Below are 26,661 nucleotides of genomic sequence, written 5' to 3'. Positions count from 1 at the left end.
AAACCTTCTCTTCTGTGCCCCTCCAAACCTTTTCTTTCTGTGATCTCCAAATCCTTCCCATGTGGGCCAGGCTAAGGCAGGTGGGAAGGTCATTCCAAGTCGATGGTGCACTGGCTCTGAGCTGGAAGAGAGAGGGCACATGCACGGATAAAAGTCACAAATACCTGATCTTGTCTGATATACTAAGCTTCTTCCTGGGCCATGGGATCCTACCTGAACTTGGGGGAGGCCACTCCTTGGAAACAAATTGTTAACATCACTGTGGTTGCAATGAGTCCACAACCCAAGGGCATTCACCTCCCTCTCCAAGTTCTAAACGATCTCCAGTGAACACTTTCCACAGAATCACACAGACACTACTGGGAGCTCACACACTTGTGCCGCAGAGGCTGCTATCTGTGCAAACCTGGTTGCAACCTTGACTTTGTTTACAGAGCTCATCCCCTTGGAAAACAATGCTCCTCCTGGACAGTGTCTGAGCTCCAATTCTGCAAACCAAGCCACGATCACGGTCAGGTTTGATACCGTACCACCCGTAAGTGCTGTGCATGGGGAGTGTGGCGCCCCCAGGTCATTGCTACGGTTAAGGCCTGGCTTAACACGAAAAAGCTTGACCTCCCTGGGCTGGGGCCACTGGACTGGCTCCCTGCCGGTGGACGGAGAGGAGAGGAAGGCTCTGCTGACCGGCCTCGGCGCTGAGACTGGCATCCTCGCCAGACAAGTACAGCAGGCTTTGCAAGGATTGCTCCCTTTTTGCAGAACGAGATGCTGGGGCAAAGTCGCATTAAAGCCCTTTTCAGAAACTCTCGCAGGCTGGAAGTGGATGTCCCTGTATGCAGGTAGGAGACTGGAGGGGGAGTTGGCAGGGTTGCAAACAAGGCATTGCACTGTCCGGGAACAGAATGGAGGTACAGCCCTAAGCCACGGGCTCGCACCTCCACCGGTCTCTTCTTTGCAACTAAATTGGTAATATTTATCATTGTAATCAGCAGACTGCTGAGGTCAAAGGACTTGTTCCCGGCGACCTTAGCCGGCCCCGCGGTCCTGCCGCTCACCCTCGGCGGACCCCTCAGTCCAGGGGTCCCCTGCCCCCCGCACGCTCCCCCGGGTCCGGCGCCGGGCCGATCCTGTCCGGCCGTGTCCCGGTTCGAAGCTCGGCCAGCAGCCTCCCGAGCAGCTTCTAGCGGTGGGTGGGGCCGGGCTGGGTCCCGGGCGCGGTGGGCGCGGGGCTGAGTGTGTGCGTCCGGCTGAGACTCGGCGGAGGGCCCTCGGGGACAATCTGAGGCGAGAGGGGTAGGGAATCTGAGGGGGTAGTGGAACCTGGGGGGTCCGAGGTGAGGGAGAGAAAGCACGCGCTTTCCTGGGGACACGGTCCGCTTACCCGTGGGCAGCGCTCCTTGGGGCGGGTCTGACGGTTCGGCCTCTCCCGGGAGGCCCCGCGGGGGAGCTGTGCGCTCCCGCCGCCCGTGGAGGACGCGGTGCTGACTTGCGGGCGGACGAGGGGACCATTTCTCGTCCTTTTTCTTCCTGGCGGAGGGGCGGGCCGGCCTGACGCCCAGGCGGGGTGACTCGGGCTCGGACTCCCGGCCGGCCCTGCGGGCCCCACGCCTCGGGCGGCGGGCGCCCTGAGCCCCCTGCCCGCGCTCCTGAGCGGCTGCTGCCCGCTCCCCTCCTCCTCCTCTCCTGGCTCTGAACAGCAGTGACACAACCTTCTGTAGAAATACGGGAAATAACTGTGAAAAGGAATTGATAAAATAGCGAATTGTTTCGTTATAACGTCTTCCGAGGTTGAGATGACGCAGATACATAAGAGGGAAAGAAAATGACGCTGTTGCCCGTGTGGTTGAGAAGTCCGTCTGTTCTGTGGGGGTCGCTCCCTGCCTCCCTCCCGGGCTCTCCGGGAATCCGACTGTTCCGGGTATTAACCTGGCTTCATGTTTCTACATCGTGACTTCTGCAAGCGTTCGCACCATGTTTTCTACAGCAGGGCGATGGCGCAGTTCAGGGCGGAGGGACGGCATACAGTTTAGGCAGCGCTGTCCCCCGTCTGGCCGATTCTGAGGTCTCTGACATATCCCACAGGTGGTGGAAGTGCTGCTTTGGAGACCTCACGGGGGTTTTGGTTTGTCTGTTTATTCAGTGAGGGGGGAAGGCGCAGACAGACTCCTGCATGGGCCTGGGATCTGGGATCTGGGATCTAGGATCCATCTTGCAAGCCAACTGGGGGGCAGTGCCCATGCAAGGGGGTAAGAGGTGTGGGGAGTGGAGAAGGGTGGATGCGGGGGTGGGAGGAGGAGAGGTGGGCAGTGGAGAACGGTGGTTACTTGGGGGGGGGGGAAGGTTTGCTCTGCTGCTCGGCAACCAAGCTATTTTAGCACCTGAGGCAGAGGCCAGGGAGCCATTCTCAGTGCCTGGGGCCAGCTGGATCTAGTAGCGCCATGGCTGCAGGACGGATTGAGAGAGAGAAGCGAGAGGGAAGAGTGGAGAAGCAGATGGACGCTTCTCCTGTGTGCCCTGACCAGGGGTCAAACACAGGACTCGCACGTATCAGGCAGAAGCTGTACCACTGAGCCACCGGCCAGGGCCCCATAGGGGTTTTACAAACTGATTGTTCAGTGTACTGACACACAGTTTTGTTTTTTTTAAAAATTTGGAATCGCCTCATTGTAACCTGCCTTCTTTTGCTGTGTGTTTCTTGCAGTTGGTTTTTGGGTGAGAGGCGTGTTCATCCTTCACCATTGCGGTAAGTGGAAGGCAAGTGAACGCATTTACCTTGGGAGCAGAATCTGCAAGTGACTTTTGGGAAATGTCTTAATGTCTAAAAAATGTCTTATAAACACCAGGTGGCTCTTTGTTCTTACGTTATCAAGAATTTTCTATCATAAAATATAAATAGGGTTCATTTTCAGTAAATTTATTTTGCAAGGTTTTTGAATTTACTAAACTATATTAACAAATTTTGCAAAATCTAGTCATGGTTGGGCTAAGAAAATGTTGCATGAACTTTATCTTTGGGAAGAAGCAAAAGGGAAATAAAACTTATGCTGTGCCTGTTATGGACCAGACATGATGTTGAGTGCATACTATGTCATTTGGTCTTCACATCCCTGTGAAGTAGATATTATCTGAACTTGACAGGTTCACAAATTGAGGGACAGAGAGATTAAGTCCCTGCCTAAAGCAAAATAGCAAAATTTGCAATTTGGTCTTCGATTTCAGTATTTCTTAAAGCCCAGTATTTGTATGATGGCTTGGTACTTGAGATTTGTTTACAAGAGATGGTTGTTGTATCTGCGTGTCCAGGTACATAGTGAGTCAGATTTACATGCTATGACTTTGAAGACATGTCCCTGTGCTCCATGATGAATTGTTCTGTTGGGAGAACGTTGTGAATATCCAAATAATAAAGTAATACTAGCTAACAATGGGTGTCCTTGCTCTGCCAGTCATTGTTCTAAGCCAGGGGTCCCCAAACTACAGCATGAGGGTGACATGCGGCCCCCTGAGGCCATTTATTCGGCCCCTTCCACACTTCTGGGAGGGGCACCTCTTTCATTGGTCGCCAGTGTTCTGAGAGTAACTAAACAAGAACAGGTGCTGTGCAGAGGATTATGCGGCTGCACAATGGAAGAAGTCAGCATGGTGAGCAGTGATCTGGGGCAGGGGATTTCGCACTGTGTATACTGCTGCCAGGTATAGTGGTGGTGGTGATGGGCCTGTGCAAGGTGTGACAGGCCCATCATAGCCAGCGCTGCAGCCTCTGTTATCCCAGACAGCGGTATACAGTGTCATAGGCCCAGCACCGCCTCCAGTACTGTATACAGTATGTATAGGGATTTGTTCATAGTTTTTTTTATAGTCCAGCCCTCCAACGGTCTGAGGGACAGTGAACTGGCCCCCTGTGTAAAAAGTTTGGGGACTCCTGTTCTAAGCACTTAACATATGTTAATTTAATCCTCATAACTCCATCAAGTTGGTAGTGTTATATCTGATTTATAGAATTTTTTTTTAAAAAAGCCACAGAGAAATTAAGTAAATTGTCTGAAATTACACAGCTAGTAAGTGGAGGAGCTTGGACCCAAACCCAGGTATTCTGAGCCCAAGCCTAAGGTCTTAAACGTTTCCGAAGTTGTCCCTGTGTAACTAGCCGGTGTGTGAAAGTTACCGTAAAAGCAGTCAGGTGTGAGTGTTCTGGCACTAGGGAGAGCAGTGGCACTTCCAGACAGGGTGACAGCGCACCTTTGCTTTGTGAAGGTGGAACTTGAATGAAGTCGGGGAATTGAATAGGTTCTCCCAGGTGGAGTAATGACAGGCTGTCTCAGGGCAGAGGGTTTGAAAGGAGGGAGAGGTTCAGAATGCGAGATAGGTTGATTTGTGTGAATGGGCCACAGAGGTAGAAATTGAGTTGGTAGACTAAATGCTTGCTGCTTCTGTGTCTAGCTACAGCCAGGATTTGCAGCATTATAACTATCCAGTAGAGAATTAATTGTCTGATTGTAAGTATATAACAGTGCTTGGCAAACTTTGTCTATAAAAGGCCAGATAGTCAGTATTTTATGCTTAGATTCAGGGGAGAAGTGGTAAGATGTGACCTCTGAGAGTTATGGAGGCTTCTGAGTATGCTTGTAAGGACCTTAATACGAGTTTGGATTTTATATTGTCACCGTTATAAAGAAATTCTTTGTGATTTGAATAATAAATAATATGTAAGGCACACAGACTCTGGAGCCAGACTGCACCACACTTACTAGCAGTGAGACTTGGAAAATTAGCTAAACTTTCTTTGCCTCAGATTTCTCTTAAGGAAAATGGCAATAATGATACAGCCTTCCCTGTAGGGTTGTTGGGAATAACACATCTAGTAGGGCTTAGAACATTGCCTGGCAGAGTAAGCAGGCAATGTTACCTTGTGGTGTATTCCAGATTTTCTATAGAGAATCCATATTTAATGAAAATTACATATATAAATCTATAAAGCAAAACTGTTAAAAAATACAGTGAGAGTATAAAATACTATTAGAGTTGGGAAACTTGCACTTGCTATTCTCATTCTGGGAGAGTTCAAGTAGAGGTGCATGATTCAAGTACAGCTGATTTTGTAAGAGCAGAACTTTAGAAGTGACTTGAACACCCATGAGTAGGGACTGGTTAAACAAATCACGGGTATCTGCATGGTAGGAAACGAAGCAGTAGTTAAAATGACAGCGGTGTATGTAAAAATACTGGTTTTGGAAGCCTTCTTCCACTGTGAACTGATCCCCTGCAGGGGTTCCTGTACAAAAGCAGTGAGGATCCTGTTCTCTCCTTTTCAGCATTTACTCTGTAGCCTTTAAATTGTGAAACATTCACTTCACTCTTGGGAGTGTGTTTGATCCTGATTTTTATTCCTCTATGTGGGGAATACAGCCCTTCAGATTTTAAAGGTTTATTCTAAATCATGAATGGAAAATTTCTAAAATTCACCCTGTACTCCAGTTCAGTTTGAGTTGGCATTGTGAGAACATGCATCCTAAGTTTATTAATGCAGCTGTTAGAGTAACTTGTATGCGTTCTTTTCAGGAGTAGGTTTACCAGTCCTAGGTGACCAAGCACTGTCACAAGTAAGCCTCCAGTGAGTTTCAAACACTTAGGCCCACCTCAGAGAAGTGGAGTTGCTCCTGTTGCACCAAGATGTCTAGCTGCTCCAGCGAAGACGACGTGGTTTGTATTTCAGATTAAAAAAAAATCTGTTCTTGTCTTTTTCTCGAGCCGTATTTCTTTTCTAAATTGAATTGCATTTCACAGTGAAATGCAGAGATCGTAAGCATACAGTTCATGAGTTTGACAGTGATCTCTAAAGCTGTGTGAACATTCACGCACAATTTCCTTTGTGACCAGATCCTGACACTCCTTTTCGGTAAATGCTCAGGAGCTGAATTGCTAGGTCACAGGGTTGATGTGATTATAACTTTATGAGAATCTGCCAGTTTTTCAAAGTGGTTGTGATCTTTTACATTCTGTCCCATTCTGTGTTTCTTGACCTCTGAAGTGGAATAAAAACACACATTTTTAAGCTATATGTAATTTGACTTAACAGAAAACACATTACTTACGTAAAGATGTGGATATTCCTGCCACCTAAGTGGTATAGGCAATTTTCTTTTTAACTTCCTTAGTCTTAATGTTTTTCACACTTGGAGATAATGTTAACCATTTACAAAGAGTTATTTTTCTGACATAATTATTTGAAAGTACTTGGAAAAGCATAAAGCAGTATATGGAAGGGTAGGTTTGTAATCATCTATAGCAGTTCCATATTATTTTGATTATATCTTTGAAACAGACATGCATGGCTTCAAAGTATGTTTATTTTAAAATTATCCTTACAGTTCATAATTTATTCTTTGAATAAAGAGTTATTAAATGAAATTAGTTATTTACTATGCACTCATTTAAAACATTCCAAAAATATTTAAAGTAATTTAGGGATTAATTTATCAAGAAAAAAAGGTAAGGGATTGAGAAATACAGATTGGTAGTTACAAAGTAGTCATGGGAATGTAAAATACAGCCTAGGGAATATAGTCAAGAGTATTGCAATAAGTATGTATGCTGCCAGGTGGGTTCTGGAAGTATCAAGGGGCCACTTTGTAAAAGTATATCATTGTCTAACCACTGTGGTGTGCACCTGAAACTAATATCAAACATTATTGAATGTAAACTGGAATTGAAAAAAAAATTTTAAGTGCTCTTGGGGGAAAAAAAGAAAATGAAAGCCTTGGCTAAAAAAAAGGAATTATGTAGTGTGACCAGGGAGTAGCACAGTGGGTAGACCTGGGACCCTGGGAGCCCGGGTTTGAAACCCCGAGGTCACTGGCTTAAGCTCAGGCTCATTTGGCTTGTCGGCTTGAGCGTGAGATCATAGACATGACCCCATGGTCGCTGACTTGAGCCCCAAGATATCTGGCTTGAATCCCAAGGTCACTGGCTCAGCTGGAGGCCTGCGGTCAAGGCACGAATGAGAAGCAATCATTGAACAACTAAAAAACTGCCATAACTGCAAGCTGATACTTTTTATCTCTCTCCCTGCCTGCCTGTCTCTCTCTCTTTCAAAAAAATTGTGTAGAAATACCTAGAATTGAAGAAGTTTTATGATTATTGTTTGCTAGCAATAATTAACTTATGTGCTATTAATTAAAGCTTTGTTAATCAGGAAAATAGAAGTTTAATAAAAATTAAAAGAAAGGAGGTACTTAAGTGTATCATATTTTGTCCACAGAGTGGCACTGTTGGGTGATTTAAAAATCAAAAGTCATGTGACATGTTCTTTGTGATGAGAAATATTTGCTGTTACAGCAGTTCTGGTGCCAGATTACTAGACTTGTCTTTCTACCCTGAGGCACACAAAAGGTTAAGCTTGATGGAAATGAATTCTTAAGTGTAGTTGGGTTAATGAGAAAAAGTTCTGCAAGTACTTCTTTTCTTGTAACCATAGCAGTTACTTACAATGGACAGAGTCCTTTAATACTACAGATAGACTTTTGGAGTTTCTTGAGAGTGAAATTGAAGTCCTCAATTTTTCTTTTGGTTCCATCTTTCACATTTCCTTTTAATTTATTAATCTTCCTTCGATTATAACTCGAATATCTACTTGTGATGATGATAATGGCGTTCTTTATGCATTTGAAGCAAATACTGCAAATACCCCTGTAGGTAATGTAAATTGACATTTGCCAAATATAGTAACATTTACCCATTTTAAAGAGAAAAGTTTAAGTTCTTTATATCCTGTAGAGTGCCTAAACCATACCCAAGAAAGGATTACTCTCCTGAATTTCTTTACCTCCTTTCAGTAAACAATAAACATTTAAGAATTTTACTGCCCTCTTTTCCTTATATGGTAGGAAATTGAGAGCAATACTCATATTCAGTGCAAAGCTCTTTAACTGTTGATCCTTCTGATATAATAAGTTATTTTTTAATCCTTCTATTAAGTAATATTAATCATGTCTATTATCATATTAATGTAAAGGTTTTTTAAATAACTTTTTTATTAATTTTAATCAGGTGACATCAATAAATCAGGGTAATATGTTCAAAGAAAACATGTCCAGGTTATGTTGTCATTCAATTATGTTGCATACCCATCACCCAAAGTCAGATTGTCCTCCGTCACCTTCTATCTAGTTTTCTTTGTGCCCCTCCCCTCCCCCTCCCTCCCAACCACCACATTCTTGTCCATGTCTCTTAGTCTCGTTTTTATGTCCCACCTATTTTGTTTTTCTACAGAGACAGAGAGAGGGGCGGATAGGACAGATAGACAGGAAGGGAGAGAGAAGAGAAGCATCAACTCTTTGTTGCAGCACCCCAGCTGCTCACTAATTGCTTTCCCACATGTGCCCCGACCAGGGGGTGGGGGTGGGAGGCTACAGCAGACCGAGTGACCCCTTACTCAAGCCAGCAAACCTGGGCTCAAGCTGGTGAGCCTTGCTTAAACCAGATGAGCCCATACTCAAGCCGGGGACCTCCGGGTTTCAAACCTGGGTCCTCCGTGTCCCAGTCTGATGCTTCACCCACTGTGCCACCGCCTGGTCAGGCGTAAAGGGTTTTGTTTTTGTTTTTTTTCATTTTGTCTCTGCGTTAGATTAAGACTACTGAAACAAATTTAGTGAAAAAATATTTAAATAAATATAAAGTATTTTTTATACTTGTTTTCAGTTTGGCTATTTCAGAAGTAAACCATTAACACTTAACATTTAAAATCTTAACAGCAAAGCGTTCAGCCTTCCACATTGTATGAAGATCAAGAAAAACTAATTGAAGATATGCTAAAATGTTGCCAGGTTCAAAAGTTCTGTCTGTCAAATATAGTGTTCTAAAATATTTATATTAAGCTGAAATGCTCTATCATATAAAGTATACAATTAATTGAAATTTTATTGTGTTAAATTACTTATGATTATCACACTATTGTGATCATTTTTTAAAAATTTCTAGTTTAATTATATAGTATCTCCAGGTGAAAATTTCAAAATAGTAATATGTAGATTTTATAACTTTTTTAAAAGTCCTTAACTGATCAACTGTTACGTCTTTTTCATCTAGATCAGGGGTAGTCAACCTTTTTATACCTACCACCCACTTTTGTATCTCTGTTAGTAGTAAAATTTTCTAACTGCCCACCGGTTCCACAGTCATTGTGATTTATAAAGTAGGGAAGTCACTTTACTTTATAAAATTTATAAAGCAGAGTTACAGCAAGTTAAAGCATATAATAATAATTACTTACCAAGTACTTTTTGTCAGATTTTTGCTGTTTGGCAGAATAAATCTTTATAAAACAACTTACTATAGTTAAATCTATCTTTTTATTTATACTTTGGTTGCTCTGCTACCACCCACCATGAAAGCTGGAACACCCACTAGTAGGCGTAGGGACCAGGTTGACTACCACTGATCTAGATCATTCAGTAGTGAGTTAATTTTCCCTACAAAATTTTCAAAGGAAATTGGCTGATTTGGGTGAAATTTGGTGTTTAACTAAATGCATTTTAAGATACCTTAATTGGGCCCTGGCCAGTTGGCTCACTGGTAGAGCGTTGGCCTGGCGTGCAGGAGTCCCAGGTTCGATTCCTGGCCAGGGCACACAGGAGAAGCGCCCATGTGCTTCTCCACCCCTCCCCCTCTCCTTCCTCGCAGTCTCTCCCTTCCCCTCCCACAGCCAGGGGTCCATTGGAGCAAAGTTTGCCCAGGCGCAGAGGATGGCTCTGTGGCCTCTGCCTCAGGCGCTAGAATGGCTCTGATTGTGTCAGAGCGACACCCCAGATGGGTAGAGCATCGCTCCTTGGTGGGCATGCCGGGTGGATCCCGGTCAGGCACATGCGGGAGTCTGACTGCCTCCCCGTTTCCAACCTCAGAAAAATACAAAAAAAAAAAAAAAAAAAAAAAGATACCTTAATTGAAACAAAGTGACAACCCACCAGTGTTTTTAAAAGAGTATATCTGACATAGGTTTAAGAGGATTTTGTCAAAATTAGCATGCTGGTAGAGATTGATAGAAGTATATAATTATCAAGGATTTTATGAGTTGCATTCCTAGAGGTAAATGAACATTTATAAATGTTTCTTAGCTATCAAGTGTCATGAATAAAATGAGCTGACATACTTTGAAAAGTAAAGACTATGTCTATCATTGGTCTTCCTGAGAACAGAACTGGGATGCTGAGCAAGTCTTCTGGGGAAGATGCACAGAGAGTGGGTGGGCCACAGGGGGCGGGAGTGGGCTCTGAGGTTGAGCAGGGCTGTGCTGGCCTGTTTTACAGAAGCATCCATGACGAGGACCTCAGTGGACACTGCTCTGCCAGGGCCTCTGAGCAATTGTGCAGGACGTGGTGGGATGTAGCTTCTAGGCTCAGAAGTGCTGAGGTCCCAAAGTCACAGCCCTGGCATGGGCCACGAGGGACCCCTCTGTTTCTCCTAGTGTGTTAGCTCTCTCCTTTCTTCAACTCCTTCCCTTTCTGGTCTAGACCACAAGGCGCAGCACTTCCATCTTTTCTTTCTGACCCTTGCCCAGCATGCTGTTTGGTAAAACCGCAGCCCTGCCCAGAGTGAAAAGCCGAGGGGAGGACATCAGTGGGCCTGTCCACTGCCTGGTAATCCTTCAGCAGCTCTCTGGTCAGCTCCCTTTGCCACCGCCCACGTGCTCCAGGCACCCCCATCCTTGCCTCTTGTTTAATGGAATGGGAGGTGTGGAGCAGAATCCCCCCCAAGTCCTGATTCCTCTCCCATAGCCAACAGACGTGCCTGGGATCCCTTCCTCTGTGAGGCTGACACCTGCTGGTGTCTGCATTGGACCCTCTTTCCCTATGCTCGGACACCTCCTGTCATGGGCCATCTCTCTCGTCCCTTCAGACTCCGTGCTGTCACTCAGCATACTGTCCCACAGTCTTAAAATACCATTTTTAGCCTCCCATCCCCTTTTGCTGTCATCCCTCCTCCTTCCCTTGATAACCCAGCTCTTGGCTACCAGTTATGCTCACTATGGAAGCATCTGACTTCCTGTTTTCTCTCTGGGTAGTTTAGAATACACTGTTCTTTCTGCCCTATGCCCTTCCATGCATCTTTTCCTAGTGGCACCTCCTCATCTTTTAATTCTCAACGTAGACATTTGCTTTTCTGAAGAGACCTGCCAGCCTGGGTTAGACCTTGTCTTCTGTGCACGCTAGCCTCCTGTTCTTCCCCGTGTCATACCAGGCATCGTAGTAATGTTAGTAAGTGGTTTGAGCACTATTGGATCATTTATCGTGTGGCACTGTTATTAGGTTAGTATGAGCATCATGCTGTAGCACCTTGCTTTGCCCTCAAGAGAACTCAGAGATCTTGATCCCGACTCTCTCTACAAGGAGATTAAACCACTGCTCCAGGCTGTTAATTACTTTCTCCGTTGAAATCATCTCTCTACTTGTCTGTCTCCAGCTAAAGTGGGAGTTCCTTAGGACAGGAGCTGGTTGGTTTGTTTTTCCTTCAGTCCCTGCTTCCCGCTCCTAGCAAAGTAGTTCTGATAGGTGGTAGGCCCTCAGTAAATGTGTATTGGAATGAGATCGTGAGGAAATGGATCTGGCCAGTGATTTAAGTGTATTTTTTGCCTGACTGAAATTTCTGTGTGTTTCTAGAATCTCCAGGCTCTATCTAGTCACTTCCCTGATTGGCATGTAGGGGATGTGTACTGGGTTATTGTTGATTGCATGACTTTAAAATGCTTTGAAGCCAGGAGTCACATCTGACCTATCTTGCTCACTGTTCTTTCTGGAGTGGAATGCCTGTTAGTTCATGTCATCATCACATGAAAAGAGGTTCTTTGACTTTTCAACCGATTTGAACATTTAGTTCTTGAAATAGTACCTTCCTTGATTTAAAACGACTCACGTCACATTTGTAAATGTGATGTGTTAAAGGAATTATGGCACATTTATGTTTCAGATTAATAGTTCTTAAAGCTCCTATAGGATGTGGAGTAGTGACGTAGGAGTTTGGGGCTCCTTATGCCAGCCCATTGGGCTCCATGTCACCAGCAAGGAGTTGTCAAGTGGAATACGACATTTCTGATGGCTGGTGAACTTTCTTTGTTCCTAGCAGGCAAAATGTAGCTTAATGGTCTGTTCTTATATGTTACTTTTATTTTGACGTAGAACTTGTTACTACAATAGATTGTATTATTACAGGTCAACCACCGTACAGTTGGTACCCTGAAGAAGAAGTTGACTGCCATTAATACAGAGTTTCTAAAAACTTCCCGTTTGCATGGTAAATTAATAGAGGAAAATCAGGTAAGTGTCCTAAAATCTTTTTCACAATTGTAATTCTCTGGTTTCTGAAGAAGCTTATTTATTAGACGTGAGCAAGAGCTAATAAGTATGTGAGATTGTTGGGCTGATTCATACTTGATGTAGCAACAGATGGGAGACTAAACTTCTAAGAATAATGCTGAAGTTTAGGTTTGAGAAATGTGTTCACAATGGGCATTTTTATGTTTGTAACCATTATGTATAAAATGCAATTAAAAGGTAGGGTTAAAAAGGAATAAAAATCATATAATCAAAAAGAACATTAGTCTTTAACAATAGAAAGCAATGATGCATGAATAATAAGTATTAATGCATTTACTACTTTATTTCCTTTTTTATTATAAATTTTTATTAATTTTAATGGGGTGACATTAATAAATCATTGTACATATGTTCAAAGAAAACATCTCCAGGTTATCTTGTCATTCAACTATGTTGCATACCTGTCACCCAAAGTCAAATTGTCCTCTGTCACCTTCTATCTGGTTTTCTTTGTGCCCCTCCTTCTCCCCTCCCCCCTCTCCCCCCCATAACCACTACACTCTTTTCCATGTCCCTTAGACTCATTTTTATGTCCCACAGTCTCATTTTTATGTCCCACCTATGTATGGAATCATGCAGTTCTTAGTTTTTTCTGATTTACTTTTTTCACTCCGTATAATGTTATCAAGGTCCATCCATGTTGTTTTAAATGATCCAATGTCATCATTTCTTATGGCTGAGTAGTATTCCATAGTGTATATGTGCCACATCTTCTTTATCCAGTTATCTATTGAAGGGCTTTTTGGTTGTTTCCATGTCTTGGCCACTGTGAACAATGCTGCATTGAACATGGGGCTGCATGTGTCTTTATGTACCAATGTTTCTGAGTTTTGGGGGTATATACCCAGTAGAGGGATTGCTGGGTCATATGGTAGTTCTATTTTTAGTTTTTTGGGGAACCACCATACTTTCTTCCATAATGGTTGTATTACTTTACATTTCTACCAACAGTGGATGAGGGTTCCTTTTTCTCCACAGCCTCTCCAACACTTGCTATTACCTGTCTTGTTGATAATAGCCAATAAAACAGGTGTGAGGTGGTATCTCATTATAGTTTTGATTTGCATTTTTCTAATAACTAATGAGGATGAGCATCTTTTCATATATCTGTTGGCCATTTGTATTTCTTCCTGGGAGAAGTGTCTGTTCATGTCCTCTTCCCATTTTTTTTATTGGATTGTTTGTTTGTTGTTGAGTTTTATGAGTTCTTTGTATATTTTGGATATTAGGCCCTTATCTGAGCTGTTGTTTGGAAATATCATCTCCCATTTTGTTGGATGTCTGTTTATTTTGTTGCCAGTTTCTCTTCCTGTACAAAAACTTCTTAGTCTGATGTGGTCCCATTCATTTATCTTTGCCTTCACTTCCCTTGCCTTTGGAGTCAAATTCATAAAATGCTCTTTAAAACCAAGGTCCATGAGTTTAGTACCTATGTTTTCTTCTATGTACTTTATTTTTTCAGGTCTTATATTTAGGTCTTTGATCCATTTTGAATTAATTTTACTACAAGGGGACAAACTGTAGCTGAGTTTCATTCTTTTGCATGTGGTTTTCCAGTTTTCTCAGCACCATTTGTTCAAGAGGCTTTCTTTTCTCCATTGTGTTGTTGGCCCCTTTATCGACTATATATATATGTGTGTGTTTTTATTTCTGGACTTTCTATTCTGTTCCATTGGTCTGAGTGTCTATTTTTCTGCCAATACCATGTTGTTTTGATTGTGGTGGCTCTATAATATAATTTGAAGTCAGGTATTGTAATGCCCCCAGCTTCATTCTTTTTCCTTAGGATTGATTTGGCTATTTGGGGTTTTTTATAGTTCCTCATAAATCTGATGATTTTTTGTTCCATTTCTTTAAAAAATGTCATTGGAATTCTGATGGGAATTGCATTAAATTTGTATATTGTTTTGGGTAATAATGGTTATTTTGATTATATTTATTCTTCCTATCCAAGAACAGGGAATATTTTTCCATTTCATTGTATCTTTTTTGATTTCCCTTACCAGTGCTTTGTAGTTTTCGTTATATAGGTCCTTTACATTCTTTGTTATGTTTATTCCTAGCTATTTTTTTTGTTGTTGTTGCAACCGTGAAGGGGATTATTTTTTGAGTTCTTATTCTAATGTTTCCTTGTTGGCATATAGAAAGGCTATGGACTTTTGTATATTAATTTTGTATCCTGCAACCTTACTGTATTGGTTTATTGTTTCTAGTAATCTTTTTGTGGAGTGTTTGGGGTTTTCGATGTATAGGATCATATTATCTGCAAAAAGTGAAACCTTTACTTCTTCTTTTCTGACATGGATGCCTTTTATTTCTTTATCTTGTCTGATTGCTCAGGCTAGAACTTCTAGCGCCACATTAAATAAGAGTGGAGAGAGTGGACAACCCTATCTATTTCCTGATTTAAGGGGGAAAGTCCTCAGTTTTATGCCATTTAATATGATGTTAGCTGATGGTTTATCATATATGGCCTTTATCATGTTGAGATATTTCCCTTCTAAAACCCATTTTGTTGACTGTTTTAAACAAAATTGTGTTGTATTTTATCGAATGCCTTTTCTGCATCTATTGATAAGATCATGTGGTTTTTGTTCTTTGTTTTGTTGATATGGTGTATTACGTTAACCGTTTTACGTATGTTGAACCATCCTTGAGATTCTGGGATGAATCCCACTAGAACATAATGTATTATTTTTTTAATATGTTGTTGTATTTGATTTGCCAGTATTTTGTTTAGTATTTTAGCATCTGTATTCATTAGAGATATTGGTCTGTATTTTTCTTTTTTTGTGCCATCCTTGCCAGGTTTCGGTATGAGGGTTATGTTGGCCTCATAAAATGTGTTTGGAAGTATTGCTTCTTCTTCAATTTTTTGGAAGACTTTGAGTAAATAGGAACCAAGTCTTCTTTGAATGTTTGATAGAATTCACTAGTATAGCCGTCTGGGCCTGGACTTTTATTTTGGGGGAGGTTTTTAATAGTTTTTTTCTATTTCCTCCCTGCTTATTGGTCTGTTTAGGCTTTCTGCTTCTTCATGACTCAGTCTAGGAAGGTTGTATTGTTCTAGATTGTTGAATTTGGTGGCATATAGTTTTTCATAGTATTCTACAATAATTCTTTGTATATCTTTGATATCTGTGGTGATTTTTCCTCTTTCATTTTGTATTTTGTTTGTATGAGTCCTTTTTCTTTTTTCCTTGTTGAGTCTTGCCAAGGGTTTGTCAATTTTGTTGATTTTTTTCAAAGAACCAGCTCCTTGTTTTATTAATTTTTCTGTTCTCTTTCATTTATTTCTGCTCTGATTTTTATTATTTCCTTTTTTCGGCTGGTTTTGGGTTGTCTTTGTTCTTCTTTTTCTAGTTCCTTAAGGTGTGAAGTTAAGTGGTTTACTTGGGCTCTCTCTTGTTTGTTCATATAGGCCTGAAGTGATACGAACTTCCCTCTTATTACTGCTTTTGCTGCATCTCTTTTTCTGATATGTTGTATTGTCATTTTCATTTGTCTGTATATATCTTTTGATCTCTGTGCTTATTTCTTCTTTGACCCACTCATTTTTTAAAAGTATGTCATTTAGTTTTCATATTTTTGTGGGTTTTTTAACCTCTTTTTTGCAGTTGAGTTCTAGTTTCAAGGCTTTATGATCAGAAAATATGCTTGGTACAATTTCAATTTTCTGAATTTGCTGATGTTATTTTTGTGACTCAACATATGGTCAATTCTTGAGAATGTTCCATGTACACTAGAGAAAAATGTTTACTCTGTCACTTTGGGATGAAATGTCCTGTAAATGCCTATCATATCCAATTGTTCTTGTGTTTTGTTTAAGGCCAATATTTCTTTATTGATTTTCTGTTTGGATGAATGATCTAGAGCTATCAGCGGCATATTGAGGTCTCCCAAGTATGATTGTATTTTTATCAGTTTTTGTTTTTAGGTCAGTCAGTAGCTGTCATATATTTTGGTGCTCCTTGCTTTGGTGCATATATATTAAGAAATGTTATGTCTTCTTGATTCAGTGTCCCCTTAATCATTATGACATGACCATTTTTGTCTCTGATTACTTTTGTTGTCTTGTGGTCAGCATTGTTAGATATGAGTATTGCTATACCTGTTTTTTTTTTGGATGTTATTTGCTTGGAGTATTGTTTTCCAGCCTTTCACTTTGAATTTGTTTTTATCCTTGTTGCTTAGATGTGTTTCTTGTAGGCAGCATACAGTTGGATTTTCTTTTTTAATCCATTCTGCTACTCTGTGTCTTTTTATTGGTGAGTTTAATCCATTTACATTTAGTGTAATTATTGACACTTGAGGGTTCCCTATTGCCATTTTATATATTGCTTTCTGTTAGTTTTTTATCTTGTTTGATTCTTCTCTCTTGTTTTTCTATCATTTGTTTTTGTTTGGTTGTAATCCATACTTCTTTCCTCTGTTACTCCCTTTTTTTTTTTCTGAAGCTGGAAACAGGGAGAGACAGACAGACTCCCGCATGCACCCAACTGGGATCCACCTGGCATGCCCACCAGGGGCGACGCTCTGCCCACCAGGGGGCGATGCTCTGCCCCTCCGGGGCGTCGCTCTGCCGTGACCAGAGCCACTCTAGTGCCTGAGGCAGAGGCCAAGGAGCCATCCCCAGCGCCCGGGCCACCCTTGCTCCAATGGAGCCTCGGCTGCGGGAGGGGAACAGAGAAACAGAGAGGAAGGGGGGGGGTGGAGATGCAAATGGGCGCTTCTCCTATGTGGCCTGGCCGGGAATCGAGCCAGGGTTCCCCGCACACCAGGCCGACGCTCTACCGCTGAGCCAACCAGCCAGGGCCTGTTACTCCCTTTTTTAAGTCATGTGCTTCTTTGGTGTTTTTTTCCAGTGTGGTTACCATTAAGTAATGTAAAGGGTACCTACCATGTTCATTATAGTACACTATCTTATGAGTGCTTCTGCACTCCATCATCCTTTGCTACTGTTAATCTTCATACTCTCTCTTTTTTCTGTTTTTGTTGTTACAGTTTAAATTTGGTTTTATTGTTTTCTTGGTGGAGCTTTTACTTGTGATTTTGTTTTGTTTTTTCCTTTGTATCTGGGTGGAAAAGCCTCTTTAGTATTTCCTGAAGTGGGGGTTTTCTGATGATAAATTCCCTCATTTTTTCTGTATCTGTGAATGTTTTTATTTCTCCTTCATATTTGAAGGATAGCTTTGATGGGTATAGTATTCTTTGGTGGAAGTTCCTCTGTTTCAGAACTTTAAATATTGGGGTCCACTCTCTTCTAGCTTGTAGAGTTTCTGCTGAGAAATCTGATGATAATCTAATAGGCCTTCCTTTATATGTTGTATTCTTCTTTTCCCTGGCTGCCTTGAGAATTTTTTCTTTGTCATTGGTTTGTGCCAATTTCATTATGATTTGCCTTGGAGTAGGTTTGTTGGGATTAAGATAACTCGGTGTTCTGTTTGCTTCTTGAATTTGAGGCTTTAGTTCTTTCCACAGGCTTGGGAAGTTCTCCTCTATTATTTGTCTGAATATGTTCTCCATTCCATTTTCTTTCTCTTCTCCTTCTGACATACCTATTATTCTTATGGTACTCTTTTTGATGGAGTCAGACAATTCCTGTAGGGCTTTCTCATTTTTTTAAAATTCTTGAGTCTCTCTCTTCTTCTCTCTGTTGTGCCTCAAGTTGCTTGTCTTCTATGTCACTGATTCTCTCCTCTATCTGGCCTGTTCTATTAGCTAAGCTTGTTACCTCATTTTTTCAGTTCATGAATTGAGTTTTTCATCTCTGTTTGATTTGTTTTCATAGTTTTAATTTCCTTGGTAATATATTCTTTGTGTTCATTGAGTTGTTTTTTGAGCTCCCTAAATTGTCTTTTTGTATTTTCTTGTATATCTCTGAGTATTTTTAGGATTTCTATTTTAAATTATCTGTCATTTAACTCTAAGGTTTCCAATCTGTTAAATTATTTTTCTATAGATTTTTCTCATCTATCTGTGCTACATCTCTGTCTTTTGTATCCATGATATTCGATTTCCTTTTCCTTAATGGCATCTGAGGATGGTTTTGTTAATACCACTAATGAGAATTAAAAAATAAAAAAAAGACAACAATAAAATATAATTAAAAAATTATTATTATTTCTTTTTTTCCTTTTTTCTTTCCCTCTTTGAGAAAATACCATGAAAAACTGAGAATTATATTGTGGTAAATGGAACAAAAACTACCTATAATGGAGGGCCTGAGTTAGGGAGAAGTGATAAAGGGGAAAAAAGGAGGTAGGGACCCACAAAATGCAAAAAAGGAAAAAATCTGGATTAAGAATAAAATAATTTGCTTGTAAATGATGGTTGATTGAGAGATATAGTGAAAGGGATAAGAGAGAAACAGAAAAAAGAAAAAAATACTATTGTATTAAGTGGAACAAAAACTACATAGAATGGAGAGCCAGGGTTGGGGGGGATGCTGATGAGTTAAAAAGTGAAGTAAAAAGCACACAAAATGCCACAAAGAAAAAATTTGAATCCAAAATAAAATAATTTGTTCGTGAGTGAGGATCAAATAAGAGGAAAAGTAAAGGAGAAAAGGAGAAACTAAGAGAGAGGGAGAAAAAAGAAAAAGGGAAAAAAGAATAAAAAGGAGAGAGTTAAGGCTTTTGAAGTGTAACCCTCATAGAGAGAAAGAAAAAAGAAAAAAAATGGGAAATGTAACACTTTTGGGTAATGTTGTTCAAGATGAAGAGAAAAGAATAAGACGAGCAGAGAATAAAAGGACCAAGGTGGAAGAAGAAAAAAAAAATAAAGATAAGAATATGAAAGAAACAAAAAAAAGTGGAAAAATTATAAAGACTGTGGATTTTTCTTGATTTTGAGAGGTTTTCTTCTTCCTTTTTCTTTCCTCTTCCTCCTCCTAGTCAGTGGCTCTGTACCCCAGGCTTTGCCCCTGTGGCATGTTTAGGTAGAAATTTGCTGTTGATGTGTCTCTATGGCGATGTCATATACTAGGCCTCAGTCTTGTTGGTAATCGGGGCTTGTTAGCATTTGCAGGCTTCAACAATGGGAGAGTATTTTTTCAGAGCCTCTCTCCTAGTCTCTCCTTCCTGAATTAGCAGCCTGATGATCCAGCTATGGGGTTGCCGCTGCTACTGCCTGGAGAGTAAGAGGCTCAAAGAGCTGGCAGATCCCCACTCTATCCCCACTTAGCGCAGAGCTCTGGGTAAGGCTCTGGTGAGTCAGAGCAGCCAGTGTAATCAGGCAGAGCTGGGAGTCAGTTGCCCTCAAGGTGTCTTTCTATGAGCTTCCAGGCATGTCCAGTATGCCTCAGCACTCTGTGGGACCACTCTCCCCAGGCTTTTTGCACTTTGTAACCTGTATTGGCTGGTAAGAAGATGCCCTAGACACTGCCTGCAGAACAGGAGGTTTTAAAAGCTGCCAAGTCCCTCTTTTTAGTGTACATCCCTGAGTATGAAAGCTCTGCCAATCAGAGCCACCAGCTTAAGCAGGTAGGGGGGCATGTTGACTTCTGTTCAGTTCCCCAGGTATATCTAATTAAATTTGCCTTAGCAGTCTGTAGGATTGCTTTCTGCAGGCTTCTTTCTTATTAAAAAGCCTACAGCCTATCCTGTCTAACTTCTTCAGTGTTCTCTGAGGTCCGTAGGAATGTGTTTTTCACCCTGTATCGGCTGACAGAAAGTTGCCCCCGCCCCTACGTGCATAGCAAGAGGCACTAAAAACTATCACGTCTCTTGTCTTAGATCACTGATCTGAGAGAGACCTTGTCAACTAGAGCTGCGTAAGCCAGTTGGGTGGTGAGCATACTGTGGGTTAAGCTAATTTCAGCGATTGGACCCGCAGATCTGCTCCAAAGACTGTCTGCAAGCTGCCTGCATGCCCCTCCCCCTAGTGCTTCTGTATTTTTTCTTCCCGGGTCTGTTAGCTTGTATAGCTGGGTGAGGCGCCCCACCCACCTGGAGAAGTCCGGGTGCAGGGAAGTTCGCTTTCACATACTCCCTGCTTGCTGTTGCTGGGGGAGCAGGGACCACACCGAGACTCTGGTTGCAGCCCACGCAGAAGTCTCTCGCTCTGCCCCTCTGTCCAGGAACATGGGTGTCCAGGCCAGGGGCACTAGGAGGAACCTCGTGCACATTATCTGCGCTCGCTGACCAGGATATCAGGGGTAATGGCGGCAGCTGCTCACCTGCCTCTGCTGGGGTCCAGTGCCGGCATTGGCTCACGTGGGCTGAGTTGCCGGGGGCACACTCTTTCCTTGGCTTGAACGTCTCAGCCTGGCTCCCTCCATGCCCCCAGCCCCCTCTCTCTCTCAGTTCCAAGTGAAAGCAGCCCTTGCTCAGGTTAGTGAGGAAGGCAGAGTGTTCCTTTCTCCATCTTATTTCCTCAGGGTTGATTACATATTTAGCCAACTTTCGCCCAATCATACTTTCTTGTTCAGTGTGTGGGACTTCCAGACACTCCAGGGATAGATTTTTCTGTCTCTGGTTGTAGAACTTGTTGAAATTTTGGGAAGAGGTATCGGGAGCGCTCCTCACAGTGCCATTTCTCTGACGTCACTCCCCTGTATTTCCTTTTTTGCTCACTCAGTTTTAGTATGCTGGCTTTGTGCCCTTTCAGAGGCTATGTCGCGATGTATACAGACAATATGATTACACGAGGGCCGAAATGCTGAAAATGTTGCAGGTTCCGCCTCTTCCCGCTTCACTCTCTGGCAGTGAAAGTTATAGCCCAACTTGCTTATCCAATGATCCAGGTGCAGGTCCAGTGCAGGTAAGGGATTGAGAAATACAGATTGGTAGTTACAAAGTAGTCATGGGAATGTAAAATACAGCCTAGGGAATATAGTCAATAGTATTGTAATAAGTATGTATGCTGCCAGGTGGGTTCTGGAAGTATCAAGGGGCCACTTTGTAAAAGTATATCATTGTCTAACCACCGTAGTGTGCACCTGAAACTAATATCAAACAATATTGAATGTAAACTGGAATTAAAAAATTAAATAAAAAAAGTGCTCCTGGGTGGAAAAAGAAAGTAAAAGCCTTGGTTAAAAAAAATTATGTAGTCTGACCAGGGAGTAGTAGCACAGTGGGTAGACCTGGGACCCTGGGAGCCCAGGTTCGAAACCCCAAGGTCACTGGCTTAAGCTCATGCTCATCTGGCTTGTCGGCTTGAGTGTGAGATCATAGACATGACCCGATGGTCGTTGACTTGAGCCCCAAGATCTCTGGCTTGAATCCCAAGGTCACTGGCTCAGCTGGAGGCTTGCGATCAAGGAACGAATGAGAAGCAATCATTGAACAACTAAAAAACTGCCGTAACTACAAGTTGATACTTTTCATCTCTCTCCCTGTCTGCCTGTCTCTCTCTTTCAAAAAAATTGTGTAGAAATACCTAGAATTGAAGAAGTTTTATGATTATTGTTTTGCTAGCAATAATTAACTTATGTACTATTTATTTTAAAAAAAGCTTTGTTAATCAGGAAAATAGAAGTTTAATAAAAATAAAAAAAGAAATAGGTTCTTAAGTGTATCATATTTTGTCCACAGAGTGGCACTGTTGGGTGATTTAAAAATCAAAAGTCATGTAACATGGTTCTTTGTGATGAGAAATATTTGCTGTTACAGCAGTTCTGGTGCCAGATTACTAGACTTGTCTTTCTGCCCTGAGGCACACAAAAGGTTAAGCTTGATGGTCATTTCCAGAACCTAATTTATGTCTAATGGGTATGAGACAATTTCTCTCAGGCTGTGTGTGTTAAAAGAGTAAGGACTGTATTTTACTCCTCATCTCCACAGCCCTAATACTTAGTATTAAATCAGATAGAGTGTACCAAAATAGTCTTTAAAGAGATGTTTGGTCTTGGTTGGCTGGCTCAGTGGACAGAGTGTCAGCCTGGCATATGGATGTCCCAGTTCCAATTCCCAGTCAGGGCACACAAGAGATGCAACCATCTGCTTCTCTTCCCCTCCCTCTCCCCCTCCTCTCCCTCTTCCCCTGTTGCAGCCAGTAGCTCGACTAATTCAAGAGTCACCCTGGGAACTGAGGATAGCTCAGTTGGTCCAAGTGTCAGCCTCAGTTGCTAAGAATAACTCAGTTGATTCAAGCATCGGCCCCAGACAGGGGTTGCTGGGTGGATCCTGGCCAGGGTGCATATGGGAGTCTGTCTCACCACCTTCCCTCCTCTCACTTAAAATAAAATGTGTGAATGTAACGTAACACTTTCTGTTTCATAAAATTGTATCTGGACTTGGCCAAGAAGCTAAGTAAATAAAGCATCATCCTGGTGTGCCAAGGTTGTGGGCTCCATCCCAGGTCAGGGCTCATACGAGAAGCAAACAACGAATGCACAACTAAATGCAACAACTAATGGAATGGTGAGCTGATGCCCTTCTATCTATCTCTTCTCCCCTCCCCGTAAAATCAGTGGAAAAATTTTTAAATGTATCTGGACTGAGATTCTTCCTTTTCTTAAAAGGTCCAAGAGGAAAGTACTTGGAAGAAAAGATTCTGGGGATATGTCTGTTCGAAGCAAATCAAGAGCTTCTCTTGGCAGCAGCAGCAGTAACAGCACTGGTTCTGTTACTTCACCCAATAGCAATGTGACCACCCCAAACAGCCAGAGGTCTCCTGGCCTCATCTACAGAAATGCTAAAAAGTCCAACACATCCAACGAAGAGTTTAAGCTGCTACTCCTCAAGAAAGGCAGTCGTTCAGATTCCAGTTACCGCATGTCTGCTACTGAGATCCTGAAGAGTCCCATCCTGCCTAAACCTCCTGGAGAGCTCACAGCTGAGTCCCTGCAAAGCACCCATGAGGCACACCAGGGGGTACCTGGCGCTGAAGCATTGTCCCCACTCTCGCCCTGCTCCCCACGAGTTAATGCAGAAGGCTTTTCCTCAAAGAACTTTGCCACCTCAGCATCAGCAAGGGTTGGACGTTCCCAGGTCCCCCCTGCAGCCAGCAGCAGCCGCTACAGTGTCCGCTGCAGGCTGTACAATGCGCCCATGCAGGCCATCTCTGAGGGCGAGACGGAAAATTCCGATGGGAGCCCGCATGATGACCGATCCTCCCAGAGCTCAACTTAGATGGCCTGTGCCAGGCTGGATGTCAAGAGCCAAAACCTTTAGTCATATGAGGACGGGGAACAGAAGACTAGGGAAAAGTATGTCTTTCATACTTTTCTTTAGCTTATTTTGATTCATCCAATGTCATTTCTTTTGATAATATAGAACTCAAAATGTCTGCTTTTCATGAAATCTAGAAAAAAGTTTTCCCAGAGCTGCCTGTTCAGAAAACAAAACTCTTACTGTCATAATTCTTTAGAAGATGAAATTACTCTGGAGGTTTGGTATTTTTTTACATTAAACTGAACTAAAGCGAAATTTAGAAGAACTACACACATGTAAATATAAATACCATATTTTTATAAAAATGTGTAAATAGATTTATCAATGACGAGTGGACATAAGCCAATTATCTACCACACACCAACTGTTTATAGAACACAACAGGAAAAGTGTATAACTGTATTCTGTGAATACCATTTTCATATCAAATACCACATTTAAATGTCCACCAATATGATTTCTGAGTGATAAACCTCATATGTGAATTGTAAACTGGTGAAGTAAAGGAAATCTTGATGTCATATACTGAAATATGATTAATTTAAAATAATGAATTCAGACCTAACCATTTTTGTAGCAAATTGCAGCACCAAAAAAGCTAATAGTAATACTCACATGGCTATGATTTGCCATGTGGTAATTTGGACAGAATGAAAAGCATGCGTTTGATTTTTTAAATCAGTAAGAGAAATCCTCATTCTCAACGCAAAGCCCTGAACAACAGTATTTGACAGTGTCCTTTAAACTTGAAGTTTTCAATGGATTGCTTTAAAGAGGAGGAGTAGGGAAAACTCGTTAATTTTAGGTTATGTTTTGTATTAGGCTACTGGGACATAAACAGTCAAAATCTAATGACTATAATCTTTAAACTCCTTAAACAGTCTGGCAGTTAGCTCCAGGTTCTTTAACTGACAAAGATAAAACACAAGCATGCCACAGAGCTGTTGATTTATCCATAAATACCTGCAGTGACTTTTCAGTGAAGCTTCTCTCTGTGCTGATGAGACTTGTGCTACCTAAAGATGAACAGAAATGACACTGTGAACAATGTAGTTGGGAAGTAGGTGTGTGTATGTGCGTTATTTATATTCGCTGTTAAGCTGGGAATGGGAACAGCTCTGGTTCACAAGGCTACATACAATTGAGTTTTTGTCTGATTTTACTATATCTGCTTGATGGCAAAATGGGAGGGGTGGAGGGTGGGAAAGGAAATGTCAGGGCAAGTGCTCTGATCAAATGAAGGCAGGGAAACAAGCTGAATTACTTGAAATTACTTGAATTTTCTTGTCTTAAAACTGAAAAAAAAATGTAGCTACAAGTTGAAATCTGCAAGTAATTTTTACACCTCTGATTTTAACATGAACTGACGCTAATGTCTGAAATATGTCATAAATATAAGCAGTTATGTACTTAGACTATGTTTTGAATGGGAGAAGGTAGGAAGTGGCAAGAACTAAGAACTATAAGAGAAGAGACTGCAATCAGAACGCTAGTACATACCAGAGTCACCAAGCAATTGATATGCAGCCAGCGGGCTTTAGCTTATGCACGTGGTATTTGGGAAAGCAGGATGTGTGAAAGGGGGTGTGGTTTTGATTTAATTCATGCAAGATGAAGGAGAAAGCCTGGTCTGAGAAGATGCTGTCTTTCAAAAGAAACACTTTCTAAGATGTTACAGTTTGAGAATTAGAGAATCTGATTGCTGTTGGGATTTTTGTTTGTTTTTGTGGAAAGAAAAAAACAAGTCTGGCTTCTACTATTTGTTTTCACTATCAAATTGTGTTTCTCAATTTCTTGTCATCCTTATATGTAAATGGGTGCTGGGGGTGGTGGGGTAGAGGAGGGAGAATGTGTGTGTGTGTGCTCACGTGTGTGCATATGCACGCTCTTGTCTGGGATTGATAAACTACCTGGTAAAGGGTACATTTGAACATTTACAAAGTTTTATACTTTTATTAAAAGAAAAAGGTTTGGTGTTTTAAAAAAATGGACCATTATTTCTCATTGGAACCCATTGGCTAAGAAAACCAGCATGGTTTGACACCACTTGGGAACATGAATATCTTTTTCTCATGCTTTGAAAAGTACAGTAGGCAAAATTTTAAAAATAAAGTTTTTAGACAAATGTGGTAAGAAACAGTCATTTCCAACCACAATAGGAGGTCTTTTGTAATTTTCATAAAAGCAGTTTGTTTGCAGTATAGCTTTTTATAGGGGATTTTTAAGTGTAAAGAAAGGTATGTGGGCTTTAAAAGTGATTCTAAATTTTTTTTTTTTTTTTTACAGAGACAGAGAGAGAGTCAGAAAAAGGGATAGACAGGGGCAGACAGACAGGAACGGAGCGATGAGAAGCATCAATCATTAGTTTTTCGTTGCGTATTGCAACACCTTAATTGTTCATTGATTGCTTTCTCATATGTGCCTTGACCGCGGGCCTTCAGCAGACTGAGTAACCCCTTGCTCAAGTCAGCGACCTTGGACTCAAGTTGGTGAGCTTTTGCTCAAACCAGATGAGGCCTGGGTCACGCTGGTGACCTCGGGGTCTCGAACCTGGGTCTTCCACATCCAAGTCCGACGCTCTATCCACTGCGCCACTGCCCGGTCAGGCTGATTCTAAATCTTGAATAGAAAACATGAATTGGCTTTAATAAATGTCACCTTTTTATTATTGACATTAATTTAAGTAATGGTACATGCATATTTTAAAATACATATTGACTTGAATTGTGAGGCAATAAGATACCTTCTGTATGTAATGATCACAGAACTAACCCTTATAATATAGTTTTACTTATTTTGTTTACTCTAAAAGTCTATAGCAGAGTTTTTCTATTTTATAGATTTAAAAAAAAATAAAGATGGATTTTAATTCACTGTGAAAAAGAGTATTGAGTAACAAACAATTTAAAAAGCAAGGAATTCCTTAGTAATCTGGAATATTCTACATGGTTTTCTGGAATATTCTACATAGTTTTCTGGACTATTCTACATGGTTTTATTACACAGCATGTAAGTCCAAGATTTAGAGGGCTGTCTTCAACATCACTGCCATCTTGAAGCAGGGTACACACATTAGGTATTGCAAAAACATCAAACTTTTCTTCTGTTGTTTGCACTGATGCTAATTTTTTGTTCTTTTGTGTTTATACAACATGTCTATGTTGTGTGCGGGGAAT

The 26,661-nt window shown here is 41.5% G+C and overlaps 1 protein-coding gene across 1 annotated transcript; it reads left to right on the top strand.

The window, feature by feature from the left end:
- The first annotated feature begins 2,710 nt into the window (after positions 1-2,710).
- Positions 2,711-23,443, top strand: LOC136386049 (actin remodeling regulator NHS-like). Its single transcript, XM_066357367.1, has 2 exons — positions 2,711-2,743; positions 22,834-23,443. The coding sequence occupies exon 2, from the start codon at positions 22,874-22,876 to the stop codon at positions 23,441-23,443; it is 570 nt and encodes a 189-aa protein (XP_066213464.1). The 5' UTR covers positions 2,711-2,743; positions 22,834-22,873.
- Positions 23,444-26,661: the final 3,218 nt, after the last annotated feature.

This window comes from Saccopteryx leptura, chromosome X, assembly GCF_036850995.1.
Source record: "Saccopteryx leptura isolate mSacLep1 chromosome X, mSacLep1_pri_phased_curated, whole genome shotgun sequence".
Lineage (NCBI taxonomy): Eukaryota > Metazoa > Chordata > Mammalia > Chiroptera > Emballonuridae > Saccopteryx > Saccopteryx leptura.
This window is presented reverse-complemented; position numbering and strand designations above follow the sequence as displayed.